The 19,699-nt window shown below is 36.5% G+C and overlaps 2 protein-coding genes across 2 annotated transcripts; both read right to left on the bottom strand.

The window, feature by feature from the left end:
* Positions 1–3,889: 3,889 nt before the first annotated feature.
* Positions 3,890–11,549, bottom strand: LOC132179003 (uncharacterized). The gene is made up of 4 exons (XM_059591609.1): positions 10,585–11,549; positions 6,955–7,093; positions 5,683–6,882; positions 3,890–4,507 (listed from the first exon to the last, which is right to left on the bottom strand). The coding sequence occupies exons 1-4, from the start codon at positions 11,424–11,426 to the stop codon at positions 4,103–4,105; spliced, it is 2,586 nt and encodes an 861-aa protein (XP_059447592.1). The 5' UTR covers positions 11,427–11,549; the 3' UTR covers positions 3,890–4,102.
* Positions 11,550–13,027: 1,478 nt separating this feature from the next.
* LOC132179282 (7-deoxyloganetin glucosyltransferase-like) lies at positions 13,028–14,581 on the bottom strand. Its single transcript, XM_059591983.1, has 2 exons — positions 14,044–14,581; positions 13,028–13,968 (listed from the first exon to the last, which is right to left on the bottom strand). The coding sequence occupies exons 1-2, from the start codon at positions 14,558–14,560 to the stop codon at positions 13,028–13,030; spliced, it is 1,458 nt and encodes a 485-aa protein (XP_059447966.1). The 5' UTR covers positions 14,561–14,581.
* Between the last annotated feature and the right edge of the window lie 5,118 nt (positions 14,582–19,699).

The following is a 19,699-nucleotide window of genomic DNA, read 5'->3' as shown; positions in this document are numbered from 1 at the left end:
TACAAAAGCATATAGATACACATAATCTCTTTATATGTATGTTTGTATAAAATAAAAGCATAGAAGTGTTACATCTAATCTCATGGCATCATAAATACATAATAATATAAAAAAACTAGCAAAATAGCTTAGAATAAAAATAAAATTTTTTTAAAAAAAAACTAGCAAAATAAATTAAACACGATTTATAGGGTCTAAGAAAAAAAGTACCTTTGAGTGTTAACTATTTTTTGTAACAATCCCCACAAGCCCCAAATAACAAGAAGAGAAATGCTAAAAGTCGAGTCAAACAATGGTGCAATCATAAATGATTAAACCATTTAATTTGTGATGTCAAAACAAATATTATAAACCTAAATGACGTCAAAATAACTATTCAAAAAACTGATTGTTGGTTTTTTTTGTTTTTTGGTTGTTGGTTAGAAGCTACTCAAAGATCCAAAACCATTTTACTTTTTCCATTCACATATTCAATCAAAGTCCTAAATCCAATTGAGTTTTTAATTAGAAGCGAACTAGAATATAAATGGAAACTAAATGAATTGGGTATTTTAGGTTTTTTATATTGAAGGAGGGGACAAAGTTTTTTTTAAAAAAAAAAATTAAAAAAAATAAATAAATAAAGGAAAAACAAATATTATTTTTTTGGGGGAGCAAAACTATAAAAAATAATTAAAATGGACACATATATTATTTTGGGGGAACAAAACTAAGAAAAAAAAAATTAAAAGGGGATACATATATTATTTTGGGGGGACAAAATATCATTTTGGAGGAACAAATTTATAAAATGGGTAGATTTTTAAGGCAATTGAAGAAAATTTGGAAAGATTTTGGGGGGACATTCGTCCCCCCAACACAAGCTGTAGGTCCGCCACTGGGGCTAGCCACACGGGAGAAGCCTGTGACTCAATGTTCAATACTTTGAGTGGTGCAGAGTATTGGACCAGAGAGTAGCCTGATGAATCTTGGTTGGGCCTCTACGCTTGGTTCGCAACGGACACGCAAAGTGGGGCAAATCTAAGATACTGCCTTAGCCTATAGGTAAAACCATAACACTCCAAAAAAACAAAATATATATATATATATATATATATATATATATATTATATATATATTAGGGCTGGGTGTTTTCTGACATGAAGTAGTAGATTGTGCTTGCAGGGGCCGGCGAATACTTATACGTACGTGGGCAACTAGGAATTTCAACTGGAAAGATGGGTGGCCTCAGGAATCAGGATCAATCACTTTTACCTTGTGCGAAGAGATGCAGGTGGCCGCCGACTTCCATCTCTTTCAAATGGAGACAGTAGTCACTGTATCCATTTGAAATTGCATTAAGAAGGTTAAATTTACTTTACCCGTAAACTTTTAAAACTTTTTCAATTCGAACTCTAATGTTTAAAAATTAGCAATGTACTCTCTAATATTTTAAAAAATTTCAATTCAGACCCTCCGTTAATTTTCGTCTAATTAGATGGAAATCATCTCATGTGAGTCTCACGTGAGATTTTGATGCCCTCTATTTCAATTTTGCCCTCATTAAAACTTATAAAATTATATAATTATCCTCAATTTTATAGGTTTTAATAAGGGTAATTACGTAATTTTATAAGTTTTAATGAGAATAAAATTGGAGTAGAGGGCATCAAAATCTCACGTGAAATGAACGTGAGATGATTTAGTAACGGAGGATCTGAATTGAAAATTTTTGAAACATTAAGGGGTACATTGCCAATTTTTAAACATTGGAGTTCGAATTGAAAAACTCCTGAAACTTCAAGAAATAAAAGGGAATTTTTCTCCATTAAGAAATTTACAATATATATATATACTTTTTTTAATAAAATAACCATCCTATCCTGCATTGCGAACATACCCCAATGTTCTGATGCGCTGATGCCCCAAAAAGAGAGTGGAAATGGAATCATGCAGATGATTATTGTCAAATTAATGAAGTGATAATAACAGTAACATCTCCAGGGATGGTGAAATTGACAATGACGTAATTGCTTTTGCCCATGACGATTGAATAAGAGCTATGAAAATTGGATTCTAGTTCTGGAAGCTGAATTTGCAAAAGATCTTAGAACTTGGCGTTAGTGATTCGACATTAATATATGTACAAGTTCTTGGGAATAACACTGGGTTAGCAAGAGATTTTACAGCCTATAAGTTTTTTTTTTTTAGAGATTTTTGAGATTATATATCCGCTGACAGATGAACTAATAAGCTTGTCTTTTCTTTTTCAGTTATTTCTCTACTTTTTACCTTAGCAACCCATAATGAAATGTTGGGATCCTATGGTGCAACAGTGGAAAGACGAATCCTAGGAACTTTTTTCTTTAAGATAAATATGGCTAGATTAAAATTAAACTACAAGTTTGTGTTACTTACATGATAATTCGGCATCTCCTAAGCATGGGGCATATGATTGTATAAATCTTGATGAAAATCTTCTTCTAGGTTGAACACTGATTCCAACGTGATTTTTTGTTCGTGATGTTCTTGAGAAATTAATTCATCCATTAGATATTCTTTTTTATGACTTAAAATGACTAGGTTATATTCAGCAAACCAAACTAATCCTTAGAAATTAAATTCTTAGGCCAATGTTTATAAAATAAAACAATTCAAATAAATAAATACATAATTGAGGCCCAAATAAATAGTCAATTTGTCCTCATGGGGTAGCTTAATCAACTAGGGACCACGTTTCATGAAGCGAATGTCACTAGTTCGAATCTCCCCTCTCCCCTCTTGTGTAAACATATTAAAAAAAAAAAAAAAAAAAAACAGGGGGTCAATTTACATCGGCTCAAAAATAGACCTAAAGGAAAATATACAGTTAGTTTCAATAGGCCCATGACCCTTGTCATCCCAGGTACGTCACACAACACTACTAATTACAATTAATTCCACTAAACAATTGTGATTGCACTCTAATTTGTATTTTCAATTTAAATAAATTAATCCCCTTGACGTACTTATTTATTACATATTACCCCTCTATAAAATTATTCCGTAGTTGAAGCAAAGTCCATATGTTGTCATTTTGTTCACTACCTCTTTTCGAGTAACTAATTTAATTACATGATTTTCCTTGAAGTGCCTCATAACTCAAGTTTTCCATTAAAAAAAAAACAAAAATGACCTTGCAAACTAATGCAAGAAAATCGGTAAATCTGATTTATCATATTTTGAATTAATGGCGCTGAAATATTTTAATAGAGAAGATCAATGCAAGAATGGAATTAATTGATAATATTAGGCTTAATTCGGGTAGAGAAATGATGAGTAACAAAATTTTTTACCAAGGGATGGTACCAAAATGTTGTGAAGATTATTCATTGAGACTTGTAGCTTTTCTCCTGATTAATTATTTTGATTCTCTTCAATGAATAATCTCCAACTTATTTTTAACACCCATTTCTTGGTAAAAGATTTGGTACCCTTTACTTTACATTTCTCAATAAGATATTTTAGTATTTGAGGGATTTTCCTCATGCCAGATTATCAAAGGATACATACTATCTCAGATAATCAGTTAATCATGCTGAAGTTAGCATCAACAGTTGTAAAGCCAACGAAAGACTTCCACTGTATGTGCAATTTGGCAATTTAGGGGTGAAAATAAATCCATGGATTTCTCTTTAAAGTTGGAGTTTTCATCAATCTGCCAAACACCAACTTAATAGTTGAATTCCAAAGGTAAATTATAAGTTACCTAAAAACCCAGTTTCCTTTCAAATGTACTACTAGACAGTTTTCTTCTCATACTGGCTCAAGGTATATTACTTAATAGAAAGTGCCTTTTTTTGTTTTTAGGATTTCTCTTCATATTGCGACTGAGACTGATGACAATACACATGAGAGTACACACAACAAGTACAAGAAAAATTGCAGGTTTACTAATCAAATTCAAGCCAAACTACAAGTGTAAATTATATAGGTTACCTGAAAAACATAACCTGACAAGTACAACAACCAAGCAATATATGACAGAAACATCCCAAATACAAAGAGTCTATCCTACAAAAATGGAATTTATCCGATATCATGCAAAACTTATCCCCAGACAATTGAAAAAGACATAACTTTATCAAAGATGATGAGGATTCAATGGTAAACCACTGTCTAGTACATTAAGATGCCCGGAGATTTTTGCCTTGCAGGTTGGACACATAAAACCAACAGAATCCGGCTGTATTTCGGCATCAACAGCCTCATGGTTGAACTCTACTCCACACCATACACAAACAGTTGTAAGCTGATTTCCAGCAGCCATATTTAACATGACTTCTTCCGACTCAAACTGGACGGAGGAAGCATATGCCCCTTCCATCTCTGCATTGTATGTCAAATCCATGGGTACCTCTTGAATGGAAAGAGATTCTTGTGCACTCACAGAACCATACTTAAGAGGTTCTATTTCATCCAACCTAAGTTCCTCAAACCCAGTTACATTGTCGTGCCTTTGGGCAACACTGCCTAACTGTTCTTCTCCCTGAAAATAAAATAAGAGAATACTTAATTTTGTGATATAGAAGGGGAGCAACTAAAAATCATTATCACAAACTTTGGGCAGGTAAAATAAAAACTGCGCCATCAAAAATTTGCACTGTATCAGTCAATTCGGCACAAATAAAGATGTAGGCTTTCATTGAAATGTCAAACAAGTTCACATACAGAACATGAAAATCAGAATGAATCCTATGGCCTTATTTATGATATACCAATGTAGGTTAAGAAGTATATGCAACAAGCAATTTGGCAAACCACTTGTATTAAATGAAATCTTTGTATAGCCCATGTATTATTATTACTTTGCAATGACTTAAGAGTCCGCTTGGCCAACAATTTCGCAGTCAAAAATGTGTTTTTTTAAAATAATCGTGGTAAGTGCCCTGATTGGGAGTGTGTTTAAAAAACATGGAAAAATCCACATTTTCAAATCATGAGGAAGTGCATTTTTAAAAATGCACGATTTTAAAAATCAAACTGCAACTTAAAAGACCTAACTGCGATTTTACAAAATGCCTAATGACATTTTTAAAAAACACGAAAAATCGTGTTTTTATTAACTGCATTTAAAATTTTTATTTTCTTTCAAGTCACATATTTTGAAACCACGAAACCAAACAGACCCTTAAAGAGGAATCATTGTCCTCTTTTTCTTGTTTTTTCTGGTTCAAGTGAATAACTTCTCACCATAAAACCATTCGAACACACAGAAAGTGACTACAAAAAGAGATGTGTTTAGTGTCATTTTCCTATACATCTCTTGTCCATCTTTTTTTTAAATCCACCATTGAATCTGGTGGATGTGAAACCAAATATCTGTCTTACACAAAACAGTCTCACAGGCACCAGGCTAACAGTTCAAGGACAAACTAATTAATCAACAACAATCAAATACAAAGAACAATCTACTAACTTCCTGGGATTCCCCAAGACTCAACACATCTACTGCACAACTAGACGACTATGAGTCAACATCTTCAACAAGAAGCCCATAACAAATGTAAGGTAGAGTATACTTTTAAATTAATAGAAAAGGTGAAAGGAAGTTGGGCAAAACACAGAGGTAATAATCATTTTATTAGTTGCTGAAAAACTCTCAAGGCTTTCAATCAACTGTAAACCAGAAGGTAAGAAAATCGAACAACAATGCCTCCATACCTTATCTGAGGTTGCGCTGAATATTGGGAAATATTGCAAAGGTTGCTCTGGGGAGATTAAGGAATCAGAAACCCCACACTGGAGTAAATTTTCTTCAGAAGTTTTCTGTTCAGTTTCTGTCACAATATTATTGGCTGGCCCATCATTGCCACCATCAAAGCCAACTTTTAGCTCACTATTATCATTAACTTCACCAAGCTTGGGATGCTCTGAAGTGCTAGTGCAAACCAAATTTATATCATCCGTGACATCACACACCAAATTATTGCCAAATTGAGCAAGTAAATGACCTTCAGAAACTACCTCCTGCTGAACCCCAGATTTGCCTCTATCATCGACAAATGCCAAACCATCTTTTTCACAAAGAGCTTCAGATGTATTACCATTTTGCTCATTAGAAGGTAGAACAGTTGCAGCATCCAAACAAGAGTCTCTCTTAGAATCTAGCACTTCATTAGAATCATCAGTCTTCTCCATATTTTCATCAGTGATCATGTGCTCACCATCTTGCTGGCTTAAATCTTGATACAGAGTTATGTCAGTCATGCCATCATCCATTTCCTGTCCACTAAGGGGAGAACCAAGATTCATTTCATGATCAGAATTGGCAGCAGGCATTTCTTGAGTAGAAGGAACATTCAGTCCATCAGGAGTGGAATCACCATTGGGTTCATCATTAGTTCTAAGAGTAGAACTCTCTAAAATAGAATTCTGAGCAATTTCAATCAAAGCATCCATTTTAGATATCCTTAAAGGCACATCATCCCTCGTTGGAGACTCAATTCTCTTTTCAAGAGTTGTTGGACCAGGCAATTCTTCAACCCTCCTCACATAGTTCCTCACGTGTATCCCCACGTGACCATTGTAGCGGCGCCTTTCTAGAAATACCTTATGGCAAAACTGGCATTCATACTTTCCATCTTTAATTATCACTCCATCCCCTACAGAAGAACCCAGTCTATACCTCCTCGTAGTCCTCTGGTGAAAGGATAAGAGGTGCTGCAGATATGAATCCTTCTCATCAAACGTCATGCTGCACTTGTGACATTCAAATAGATCATGTATTTGGACATCTGCAAGATTTTCCATTCCCAACAAGGTTGTTTCCTTCCCCTGTTCACTAGATATAGGAATTGTAGGTGGGGTTGAACTCGAAATGACTTCTTGCCTGTCTCTGTACTTTGGGGTAAAGCCTGCAAGCTGTTGCACAGCCCATAAACCTTATTGAACACCATTAAAATATACCAAACAGCTGGCCATATATTTACTTACATTTTCAGAATTCAGTCTGTAGTCCTGTTGATTGTTTTCACCCTTCTGACTACTAGGGCATTGTGCATCACTAAGACCGAAAAAGGACAGCAAATATGAAGCAGCTTCCTTGCAGGATATAAACTGTAGTCCAGTAGGGCTGGAATTTATCAATTTGGAGAACATGTAAGGCCCAGCACAGTGAGAGAACAAACATACAAGTAAATAGAAGGATATAACAAGGTTAACAGTTAGAAATTCTTTTAAGGTTTTGAGTCTAAACACGCATGGCACAGGTGCGAAATCAACAATCGTTGCTGATTAATATGACTAAGTCATGATATATAGAGAGCATGCAAATCATTTCATTGCCAGAAAAGTGCAAGAAGTCAAAACTAAAGTATCCTAACTTTTAGAATATATAGGGTGCTCATTATTTCAAACCATGATGTCTGCCGTCAGTGGGAAAACCTGTAATTGCAAAGAATAAGGACGTCCCAATAGCAGTAGTGCCAGATTAATGTATATTCACACAATTACAAATTCCCGTCTTAAAATATATTATAATAAATGATAGGATTCACAACATCAAAAAGTCCATGACGTATTGGAGCAATCGACAACAGATGGAAATACAATCACTTGAATTGAGATTATTCGCCAGAGATACGTATCACTAATCCATCATGTATTTATCTGATACTTGTTAGAAACAAAATATCTAGATTATTCCATGACATGTTCACAGTTTCATTGTCATGACTCACAAAAATAAGTAGCCAAATCTGCACTATACCCTAAAAGAATTATTCGAAGTTACAAATGGAACTTCCTAAAATCACTTATATAGTTCAATCACCTAACAAGAAATCAATGTGAAACTTAGCACTCATGCAACACCTTTATAATCCACCCACCTAATTTGGGACTAACTTTTTGAGGTGTCACAATGGTAGGAACCCACAATAAATTGAACAGAAATAGGTAGATATTTGATAGATAATGAACTTCACTTAAGAGTTGGAGACAAACCACAAAGACACAAGTCAAATTAGAAATTCAATACCCCAACCAACCTCTCGACTCTTGTCTTATACTAGGCTTACAAACCACTAATCACGTAACACATCTAGTAACCACCAATAATACATACCAACCCATAACACATATACCCACTAACATAACATAACAACTAAATACTAACTACCCATGTAGCATTAACGTAAACAAGGATAATAACTACCCATGAGGCTACTACACCCCACGTCCTTGATGTTCTAGGAATTACTCCATGATTTTCACTATCATTTGCCCTCCCTTGAAGAGGAACATTGTCCACAAGGTTGTAAGTCGAAAAACTATTGTTGTTAGTTCAAGGAGATGAGCGGTTCTTCCTCATTATGCCTCCCACCATTTCTGCATCACTTTCTTCGAAATCATGATGCATCTCATTCTTTGTACAAGCTTCAATGAAAAGCACTTGGGGTTTTTGGCACTGGTGTCCCGGCATAAACCTCTCATTACACCCGAAACACAAGCCTTTCTCTCTTCGTTTCTGCATCTCTTCCCATGAGAGCTTCTTAGCATCCCAGGGGAATACATTCGCGCAGCAGGTGCACTGGATGTCGGTTGTTGCATGGTGTCAGCTTATTATTGCTTTGTCCCTTCATCTCGTGCAACCCTCTGGTCTTTAGAGAGATTATCATCTCTCATCCATGCTAGCTCAATGGCATCATGGAGGGTCTTCAGCTTGAACATCCTAACGGCAAACACAATTTCCTGTTTTAACCCTCCAAGGAATGTTCCTACAAGTGCCTTTTGAGGCCACCCATCCACTCGGTTTGCCAAATGCTCAAATTCTTGTTGATATTCCCACAACGTCCCATCTTGTTGTATCCTAGAGAGTGTTTTATCATAATCCTCGACTTTGGTAGGACCAAATCAGATCAATAACTCTCATTCAAAAACCTCCCACGTAATGGCAACCATTCCTCCTTATACACCTTTTTCATCCATTGCCACCATTATTGGCTTCACTTTCTAAATTAAAGGCAGCCAACGACATCCTTTGATCCTCCAATGTCTGTTTGTAGTCAAAATATTGAACTACCTGGTTTAACCAAACTGTGGGATCATCTCTCGAATAATGGGGAAAATCCAGCTTAGCAAAACCACCCGACCCCTTGGATCCATTCGAATGCCCGGAAGAATTTTCCTTTGGTATCTGAATTTACCCCTTATCCTTTGTTGCAGATGACTCGTCCCTCTCGCGATACTAGAATAACTCTCTAAGCTCACGAAAATTAGACTGTGACTCTACACTCATCTTTTGCATTCCTTCTTTCAGCTCTTGCATTTCCAACTCTAATTTCTCGAGATGATCCTTGTTGGTGGCCATGATCTAATACCAAGTTGGTAGGAACCCACAATAAATTGAACATAAATAGGTAGATAATTGATAGATAATGAACTCCACTTAAGGGTTGGAGATAAACCACAAAGACACAAGTCAAATTACAAATTCAATACCCCAACCAACCTCTCGACTCTTGTCTTATACTAGGCTTACAAACCACTACTCACGTAACACATCTAGTAACCACCGATAATACATATTGACCCATAACACATAACTACGCACTAACATAACATAACAACTAAATGCTAACTACCCATGTAGCACCACTGTAAACAAGGATAATAACTACCCACTAGGCTACTACACCCCACATTCATGATGTTCTTCTAGGAATTACTCCATGATTTTCACTATCACACAATCTTCCCATTACAATTCCTAACATCCCTCAATAGGGCCCACATCACGCTGCAATACTCCAAGTCCACATGATGTTAATAACCTGGTTTTGATACCTTTTTTCACCACCTAATGAAAGCACTAGCCACATCGCCGTGATATCTAAAAGAAATAGTTGAAGATACAGTTGTAGTCCCTTAAAATCACTTATATAGCTTAGTCTCACCTAATAAAAAACCAATATAAGACTTGGAATCCATAAAACACCTTCACAATCCTTCCACTCAATGCGATACTAACTTTTTGGGGTGTCACATTCATGCTAATAAACCTCAACTTTTTTTGAAAGAGGAGCAAAAGAAAGTACAGTTTTGTCTATCTTATAGGTATGACGTACATTCTTAACATTCTTTATGGAACCCATCTTCGCAGAGCTTTGATATAGTAATCATCATAACACACTTCTGAAGAGTTACACAATTATATATTTTCTTGATAAGTAAATATAGTTTTACTTACAGACCCCAGCGGAATTATAACATTCTGTTCACTGAATCACAGGTCAACCACTGCAACTACATTCTGAAAGATTTACAAAAGAAAACGAAGAAGTTCCCTAATAGCTTCATCATCCAAAAGACACAGAACTTATACATTTCATTTTCTTCTACGAAAATGTATTCACATGCTCATCATCATGCAAACCATTCCAAATTTATCATGTAAAACATTTCAACATTGAACTAGAATAACAACCTCAACGTTCTAGACTTTCAGAACCATTGCCAAATAATTTTTGGAACACAGAGAACTAACTTAGAGCGCTCCATTTACCCAGGAATCAATCAAACAGACAGATAAACCAAAATTCAAAACAAAACCAGGGAAACCACCTTATATATCTGCGGCAGTAAATGGAGGCACGGCCATCTCGCCTCTTGATCCCCAGCAAGAGCTTCCATCCGACCGGCAAGGCACTCCCGAACACTCCCGCGTCCACAATCTTCCTCTTCTTCCTCCTACTCCCCCACTGCCCACCCAATTCCCTCATAAACCCCAGCAACTCCTCCTCACTCTCCATCCCAACAGTCCTCCTCCTCAATTCCTCCCCATACGGGTCTTCAGCAGTTGCCAATGCCGTAAGATCCACTGCCGCACCGTCCCTATTCACAATCTCCATTACACCCCTCCCATACCCCTCCTCCAAATGCAGAACCTTTACTCTCGGCTTCCTCCCTCTCTTCCTCTTCCTATCCACAGCAAAACTCACCGCATTCTCTCGCTCCGCCTCCTCGCGATTCGTGTCAACAAAGAGGGACGACAATGAGGGCAGGGTTAGGTCGAAGTGATCGAACCGGGGGTCCTTGTCGATGAAATTCTTGAGGTGGTCGATGATGAGGCGGTTCTCTACACGTTCGGGGTCGTCGGAGGGGACGGGAGGGGGCTTTGGGGTGGGGAGGAGGCCGGCGACGCGGCGGCGGTGGCCGGCGGATGGGTTGGAATTGGAGGGCCGGGAGTAGGTCTGTCGGCGAGAGCCAGCGGATTCGTTGAAGAGCGAGCGGTCGATTTTGGGGGCGAGGAGGTGGGAGTGGTGGAGATCAAAGGCAGAGGGCGAGCAGAGAGAGAGGGCTTGGAGCTCCGTCTGGGAGAGTGTAGACATGTCGATGTGACCGACGGAGTCAAGGCTTATTGCGCCTGCTGGTTGTGGCGGTGCCGTTGCAGACACTGTCGCCATTTCCGCCGGTGGTGAAAACTGTGCTTGTGCGTCTGTGCGAGAGTGTTGAAGATTAAAGAGCCAGGAAATGTGTCCACCCACTGTGGAGCCAGACTAATTGGAAAATTAGTTCGCATGGGGGGTGATGAAGGGAAGGAAGAGGTGTCGGAGTTCTTTCCTTCGTATTTTTATTAAATTAAAAAATAATAAATAAAATAATAATAATAAAAAATAAAAAATAAAAAAAAAAAAACAGTAGAGGTGTGTGTACAAACAGGGCGGTTATAATCGCCCCGAAACCGCTAACCGTATAATCTAAAATTCAATAACAGCCTTAGACGATTGCGATTAGCAGTTTTAGTCCATAACCGCTAACCGCAACTACTTATATACCCAAAAAATGAGTATACCAAGTTTAATAAGTTTTTGGCAAGGAATTGGGTCTGTCATACATAATTCTAGAGGGGGATGCACAGGTTATTGTGAATGGAATAAATTCCCCCGAGAGGAATTGGAGCAAGTATAGACATATAATTGAAGATATCTGGAGGGTGCTATAGCCTTTACCTAGCTGGAGTTGTCATCACGTGAATTGTATGGCGAACATGGCAGCTCATATATTGGCTAAATTAGCAGTTGACACTTTCATAAATAGGACTTGGGTGGGTAATATCCCTAGCTGTATCTATGGTATTATTACTATTATTTTTTTTTTTTTTTGACATGTCTACACAAAAAGGGAGAGGAAGGATTCGAACTAGTGACCTTTGCTTCACTTTAAGAAAGAACTATAATCCCCTCACTTTAATTTCTTCTTGAATGAGATTTCATTAAGTTTTCTTAAAAAAAAAAAAAAAAAATGTGGACATAAATGTTAACAATCCAAAAAGACAAACTCTAACAATTATTGTAACACTCAAATTTTCGCCCTAATATATTTGGATATTTTAAACTCGATGATAAGGAGGATTTTTGATATTTTTGTAAAATTCCTTTTAAGTTATTGCAATGGTTTACGGTAAAATTGGATAAATAAAGTACAATTTGAATAAGTGGGATTTATAATAATTTGAGAAATGAACGTTTGAGGATACCATCGAAAATGCAATTGAGTGAGTTTCTCCTTAAGTTTAGGAGGAATTATTTTTCAGTAAATGATTTACCATGGGGTGGTTAGGATTTGTAATTATGAGTAGCAATTTGTAATCGCATGTTAAATTCGGGTCGTGTTGAGATATTTTATAAATTTAATTGAAGTTAGCCTAAGAGTAATTACAGTTAAGTAATATTATAAGTCTTCTTAGAGTTTTCTTAGATTCATCTCAAATGTGATGTGGCTTTTAAAATTAACAATAGATCAAAAGTCAATAAATCACACCTCAAATTCAACAGTAATTTTAAAAGTCACATCACATTTTGGATGACTCTAGGAAGACTTATAGCATTACTCATTAGAGTTTCTCAATAAACATTTAATTCTGTCTGTGTCTTGAAAGTACTAATAATTATTGTATTTATAATTGTATTGAATTTATCATCTGTACAAGATAGATACAATTATACAAAGGAATTAATTTAAACATAACTTTAATTGAAGCGAAGATTTGCTTCTTCTGTTTGGTTTAAACATTTCCAGCTAGGAGAACATCAGCAATCAACTTGTCCAAGTTCTGGTAAGAAGAACCACCAGGCTTGGCAGCCTCTTCTGCCTTCATCTTCCACTCCATTACCTTCCTCTTCATTTCTTTACCTTTATCACCCTCCATCAACTCCCTCACAAGCTTCTCAACATCATCTCTCTTAACATCATTATCTATCTCCATCCCAATGCCCCATTCGGTGCAAGAATACAGGCAGTTTATTTGTTGGTCAGCAAAGAAGGGCCAGGAGATGATTGGCACTCCACCACACACGCTTTCGAGCGTTGAATTCCACCCACTATGCGTCAAAAAGCCTCCAATCGAGGGGTGCTTGAGGATTTCTTCTTGAGGACACCAACTTGCCAACATGCCTCTATCTTTCGTTTTTGTAAGAAACTCAGTAGGAAGAACTGCCAAATCGCCGGCAACAAGATTAGGCCTTATAATCCACAAGAAGGGTTTCTTGGTGTCGGCGAGTCCCCAAGCAAACTCAATGAGTTGTTGCGGCGTCATGACAGTTATGCTGCCGAAATTCACATACACTACGGAGTTGGGTTGTTTTGAATTCAGCCAATCCACACACCCTGGCTCTTCTTTCCATAAATTGGAGGCTATTGATTTTAGCCGCTGATCTTTGATCTGGTCAGCCAGCAATGGAAGTGGACCGACGGTGTAGATGCGAGGAAGCTGCAAAGACAAGAGACCACCCAAAGCATCATGTTCAAATGGGTCGAACGTGTTGAAAATGACAGCTGAAGCTCTTGAAGCCCTCTCCGCTTCACGCAAGCTGAAGTGGAGCATGGCGTCGTTCTCATCTGTAGTTCTAATGAAATTTGGAAAATCCTTCAGACGGATGTTTTTCATCCCGGGAATCCAATCGATTGCGGTTTCTAAATACCCAATATTTGTTAGATAGCTTGCATCTGTGAATCAAATGAAAACAAGCTATTAAACGCTGGCGTATAACCGGATAGTTAATAGTAATGTTAGCGTGTTACCTTTGAGGGGAGTTAAACCTCGTTCAACAAGATGGCGGCAATGCAAATAGGCCAAGGAGCCGCAGGCGCTAGGCGTCCAGAAAAGAACATTTGGAATTCCAAATTCTTCGGCAGCTTCAAGAGTGAATGTCATGGAACCATCGGAGATGATACACGTCACAGGCGGCGCGTTGGAAGAGGAAGCGTCGTTGAGTTTGTAGAGGAGGTTGCGGAGTGGGATGAGGCATGTCTTTGAGGTGGAATCGCAAAGAGCGGGGATGTCTTGGCTGACATCGGGGTCCGAAGGCGGGAGGCCGTCGGAGATGGTTTCAAAGCGGAAGTCGGACAAGCCGTCGAGAGAGTCGGGGCCTTGAGACTTGATTAAACGTCTATGGTTGTAATGGGTGTTGACAAAAGTAACATGAAAGCCTTTATGGTGGAGGATTTTGGCTAGCTTGAGCATTGGGTTTATGTGACCCTGAAGCGGGTATGGAACGCAAACAACATGGGGTTTAATAGCTTCGGAAATGGAACTCATTTCTCTCTCTCTCTCACGGACTCACAAACAAACAGGGAAGAAAAATCTGACTTCTTATGGAGAAAGCTGGGTTTTTCCAGGCCTTTTGTAGCCAAACTGTTGAGCATATATAACAAATTAAGCTTTTCTTCTTCTTTTTCTTAGTCTTCTTCTTCGTCTTTGTTTTCTTTTCCCTAGCCCGCGATATCTGCCCAAGATGCACGCCGGACAAAACAAATAACAAGGACGATGACATAAAACAAAAGCAGTTAATATTTTTTTTGGATTAAAGAAATTAATAATAATTACAACGGGGCTAATAGTCAATGGAAAAGCTCAATAATGGGTTACTGACGCATGCTTTTGACCACGTGTTACTGTGTTAGAGCATCTTGACGTTTGTTTAAATATTTGGTGATAAAATGCGTATGTTCACTGAATCTATGTTTTTCACAACATTATCTGTGGGAAGTTTAATATGATGAAGTTGATGAGAAGTGACTGGGTGATGTTAAACATCACGGATGAACGCCGGGTTGATTTATATTTTAAAATAATAAAATATAATATTTTATTATTATAATTATTTTTTTTTTAAAAAAAAAAAAAAAAAGCCTTGCGTGCATGAACAGTCATGCACACCGGCATTCTTCGTATCACGGCCCGAAGTGATTAAGTGTGATAAAGTGGGCGTCGAATAATCATATACTCTGCGGTCAATAACTTATAAGTAAAGTTTTGTTTTAAATTAGGTGGAAAGAATTTTTTTTAATATAATTTATAAAAATGACATGTGTTTATTTTTTTAATAATCTATAAAATGTACATAAGTTTTTAATTAAATTTATTTTAATTTTGTCCCTATTATTAAAAAAAATATGTGAGATTCATATATCATTTTTATACAGTAGATTGAATAAAATTTTTTGAAAACTTTGTCCATAACTCATGGTATGAATTTGTGCGTTGTCCGCATTTTTTTACGTTTCTATTTACCACCTGTATACCGAAAAGATTATCTAGACCAATCAACTGGGACCGGAGAAACGTTATAAAAAACGGCCGATAAATTGGTGGCTATATATATATATATATATATATATATATATATGCCGGCACATTGTAAAACTCCGTTAATGTATCAGCTACCGGCTTATAGAAAAATTGTCTATAAACGTAATTTGTTTTTTCGGCGTACAATAATGAAACACAATAAATGCAAAATATTTTTGTTATTTTTTCTAAGAGTAAACTTCACTTTAGAGACATAAGCTATGTACGTTTTGAGAAGACCCTCAAATTATTAAAAAAAAAAAAAGGAAAAAATATAAAATGGCCTCCCAAACTACCAGCCATTTATAATTTAGCCCCCAAATATTCAAAATGTAATAAAGTAACCCTTTAAACTACCAATTAGTTGCAATTTGGCCACTCCGTTAGTTAACACCGTCAAAATGGATGGAAAATGCAAAACGACATCGTTTTGTTGATGTTAAGTTACTAAAATACTCTTTTTTTTAAAAAAAAAAAAAAATTAAAAACAAATCCAACTAAACATTGTCATTTTGCTTTAAAAAAATCTATTGCACGACAACATATCATACTTCCGTCCATAATGTTTCTCACTTTGTTTTCTTCGTCTTCTTCATTCCAGTTCATCACTTCCAGCTCAAAACCTTCTCCTCTCCCTCTCACAGCTCGTCAACGATGGTTTTAAAAATTAGGGGTTTTACGAAATAAGTTTCGTAGGGTTTGTTTGTGAATCGCGGCCGTTCAGTCTCTCGATTCCAGGTATCTCTCTATCCATCTCTTCTATCTCTCATCTCTCGCCCTATATCTGTATTTCTATCTCTCATCTCTCTATTTCTGTTTTCATTTTTCCCTTTTGGTATTTCTATCTCTCATCTCTCGGTTTGTTTTGGAAGAAGATAGGGTTTCATTTGATGTGTTTTGTGATTTGGTACTTATTTCTTTGTAGGTCTTATATTGACATGTATTGTGATTTAGATTCATTATTTCGGTCTCTGTTTCATATTGATTTCGGGTGATTGTGGTTGATGAAGCTCAAATCAATTTGGGTATTTGTTTCGGTGATTGAAGGGTTGATTAGGTGTTCTTGTTCAGTTGTAGTTGATTAATTGATTGCAAATTTTGGGGTTTGATTTTGGAGGTTTTGTGGTTGAATTGAAATGTTCTGGGCTGTCAAACCAATTGGGTTTCGAGAGGAGTTTTGATTTTGTGATTTTTGGGGGATGGCCAAAAACCTCAAATCTTCAGCCATAATGCTATGAGAGAGATTGGAGAGGATATTGATATGGGAATAGAACTCTGAGTTCGTATACTCCAATCAAGAAGATAAATGATTTCAGCATCTGATGGTACACTCCAATCAGTTGATCAAATACTTACAAAAAAAAAAGGTAGATTAAAAAGATAAGCCAAAGAAGAAAGATTAAAAGTCCAATTAGTTGACGAAAAATTCAAAGAGGTAGAAAAATGGTTTCAGCATCTAATGGAACACTCCAATCATTTGATCAAATTCTTACTTTTGAATGAAAGTTAGTATTTTAATTTTACATAGTTTCAGGGTACTGTCAACACAGTACGGTTATATGGACCTCCTCAAACACAGTCCACACAGTCTCAAAGCAATGCTAGTGTGAGCAATGCTAGTACTACTGTGAGTACTTCATATACTAAGTGTTTATTTTATTTTATTTTATTTTGAATTTGATGGTTGGTTAATGTGAGCACACACTTGTTGACGCAGGAACATGGGACATCGCAACCAGAAAGGTCTGCTCAACCAATTGAATCTTCTCAGCCTCCTCAACCACAATTGGGGCTAACTACTGCATGTACATCAACTGCTGCCTGAAGAGGTAAAATTATTGTACCAATCGTGGATAAGGCAATTGCAGTAATGGAGGCTGACAAGAAAAAAAAGAAGAAACCAGATTGGCAAAAATATTAGATCCAAAGAAAGTGATTGTGAGAGCAACACTTTGTCATGTTCAATGTGTAATATATATGGTTAATAGTAAACACATTTACCTTGTGAAAGCAACAATCGGTTTTTTTGGATATGCTAAAAGGCGGTAAAGAACAATCTTTATATATATATATATATATATATATATATATATATATAATAAAAATCTCACAAATATAAGGGAAAGAGAGACTAGAAGAGTAAGACATGTTTTGCTCTATCTCTGATTGGAAACCACAGAATGCCAACAATTCCCATTGCAAATCAAAGGAGACGTTTCGCAAATAGAGGGTTACTTTGTTTGATGGAAGAAAATATCACGGAAAAATAGAGACGTTTGTTGTTTGGAATGGCGTGAGTTTTTGAGTTAAAAAAGCATAGATTAAATCTGAGCCGACCAAAATCTTAACGGCATATATGGGGTAGTTTTCACTGCAATCCCATAACATATATATATATATATATATTTTTTTTTCTCATATGCCTTTTCATTGTGTTTTTTTTTTCCCCTGTTTGAAAAATAGATAATAAGTCCAAATTCAATACCATATAATCCCATAATATATATTTTGAATCAAAAATTTATTCAAATACAATCTCAATTGCTCCCAATAAATTACAATTCCTTACAAAATACAAGTCTTATAATTACATTCAAAACTCTCACTCTAAAACCAAACCTCACAATACAAGCCACTCTCACTATAAAACAAAACCTCATATGCCTTTTAATTGATGCATCTTTTTTTGATTTCTGCAATCATCAAACCAAAAGGATCAAAGCAATTTTCATAGACCCAAGAATCTAAGGAAATAGTATACAGCCAAAGCCATAAAGCTTGGATTATTAATCATGCATACGATCACCCATGCAGCCACCAAGAGTTTTATTGCTAATGGAACTTGCAGAAACAAATAACAGGGTACTCTTGCTGGATTCAACATTGGGTAGGTAGATGTTGAACACAGTTTTCACTTTCAGCTTTTTCCTCACGGGGCTAACAGTCTTCATTGCTGGGTGATATCTTGGAGCCATCATAAATCCAATTCCTCCTTCATTCAAGCACCTCTTCACCCCCTGAGTCAAGAAAAAGAACAAGAAACTAAATTAGTATAGGCATAAATCGTTTGTTCAGAAGTTTGGTACTCTTTTCATATTCCATAAGTTGAACCAAACACAAAACAGCATTGCATTTCCTTTTTCTTGTTCGTTGCTACATGTATTGTGTTATGAAGGCAACAAAATATGAAGAAGTGGGCCTTGGCTTAGAATGCTTAACCAATCATGTTCTGAAAATCACAAGTAAAGACACTAACACACCTTATCAACAATATGACAACAATATATTGGGGCGCTTGCAAAATTGGGGCGTGCTTTGCTGTAACACCTATTATTATTGGAGGCATTTTATTGGGCAAGCGTCTCTAATTTTTTTTAGGGTCGTTCGCACTGTAAAACACCCCCATATGAAGGCGTTTAATTAACATGCCCCTATATCAAGCATTAGTAAATATGGTTTTTTTTTGTAGTGTCAGCTATTTGGGCATTGAACTATGATACAGGGAGCATAGCTTCTTCGTCAACCCAGATAAAATAATCACACAACCATGATCACCTTCGTTCTGCATATTTCATAAATGAGAATTAGTCACCAATTGTTCGTTCTATATATTTAAAGAACCTGAATAAAACATCCAGCTTCTAAACTCAAAAACTAGAACAGTACCTATCTATAATCTTTATGGAAAGAATAAAGGTTCCCCTATTCTAAGATGTAAACAACAAATTTACATTTTGCTCCTCATATACTATCCTTCCATGCACCACAAGAACTTAAAGTTAAAGTTTCAAGTAAACAGGATAAGGATGAACTCGGTTAAGGACAATCACACACTAATGAAAAAACTTCATAAGATACTGTGGGTGACAGAAACTGAATAAATGTTGACCTATTAAGAATTTAAGCATAAAGCCCCCATTGCCACTCCCTCGCAGCCGCAATTGAATATTTTTCTTAATTTTGATGTACAGTTGGATAAAATAAGAAAAGCACATGTGAAACATGATATGGTCCTGAGAAAATCCAATTTCACTTCTATGCTTTATCACTCTCCCTTTTTGTGGTTAAAAATATAAACTGGAAAAAAAAATGAAAATATTTGCTTTT

Source organism: Corylus avellana, chromosome ca4, assembly GCF_901000735.1.
Source record: "Corylus avellana chromosome ca4, CavTom2PMs-1.0".
Taxonomy (NCBI): domain Eukaryota; kingdom Viridiplantae; phylum Streptophyta; class Magnoliopsida; order Fagales; family Betulaceae; genus Corylus; species Corylus avellana.
This window is presented reverse-complemented; position numbering and strand designations above follow the sequence as displayed.

Bases quoted from the DNA above. Each gene is read 5' to 3' on its own strand.
- LOC132179282 (XM_059591983.1), bottom strand. From the start codon at position 14,560: ATGAGTTCCATTTCCGAAGCTATTAAACCCCATGTTGTTTGCGTTCCA. The intron at 13,969-14,043 runs GTAACACGCTAA...TTTGATTCACAG, and splicing joins AGGTTTAACTCCCCTCAAAG to ATGCAAGCTATCTAACAAAT.
- LOC132179003 (XM_059591609.1), bottom strand. From the start codon at position 11,426: ATGGCGACAGTGTCTGCAACGGCACCGCCACAACCAGCAGGCGCAATA. The intron at 7,094-10,584 runs GTGGTTTCCCTG...GATAAATTCCAG, and splicing joins TACTGCCGCAGATATATAAG to CCCTACTGGACTACAGTTTA. The intron at 4,508-5,682 runs GTATGGAGGCAT...TTTTATTTTCAG, and splicing joins TCAGCGCAACCTCAGATAAG to GGAGAAGAACAGTTAGGCAG.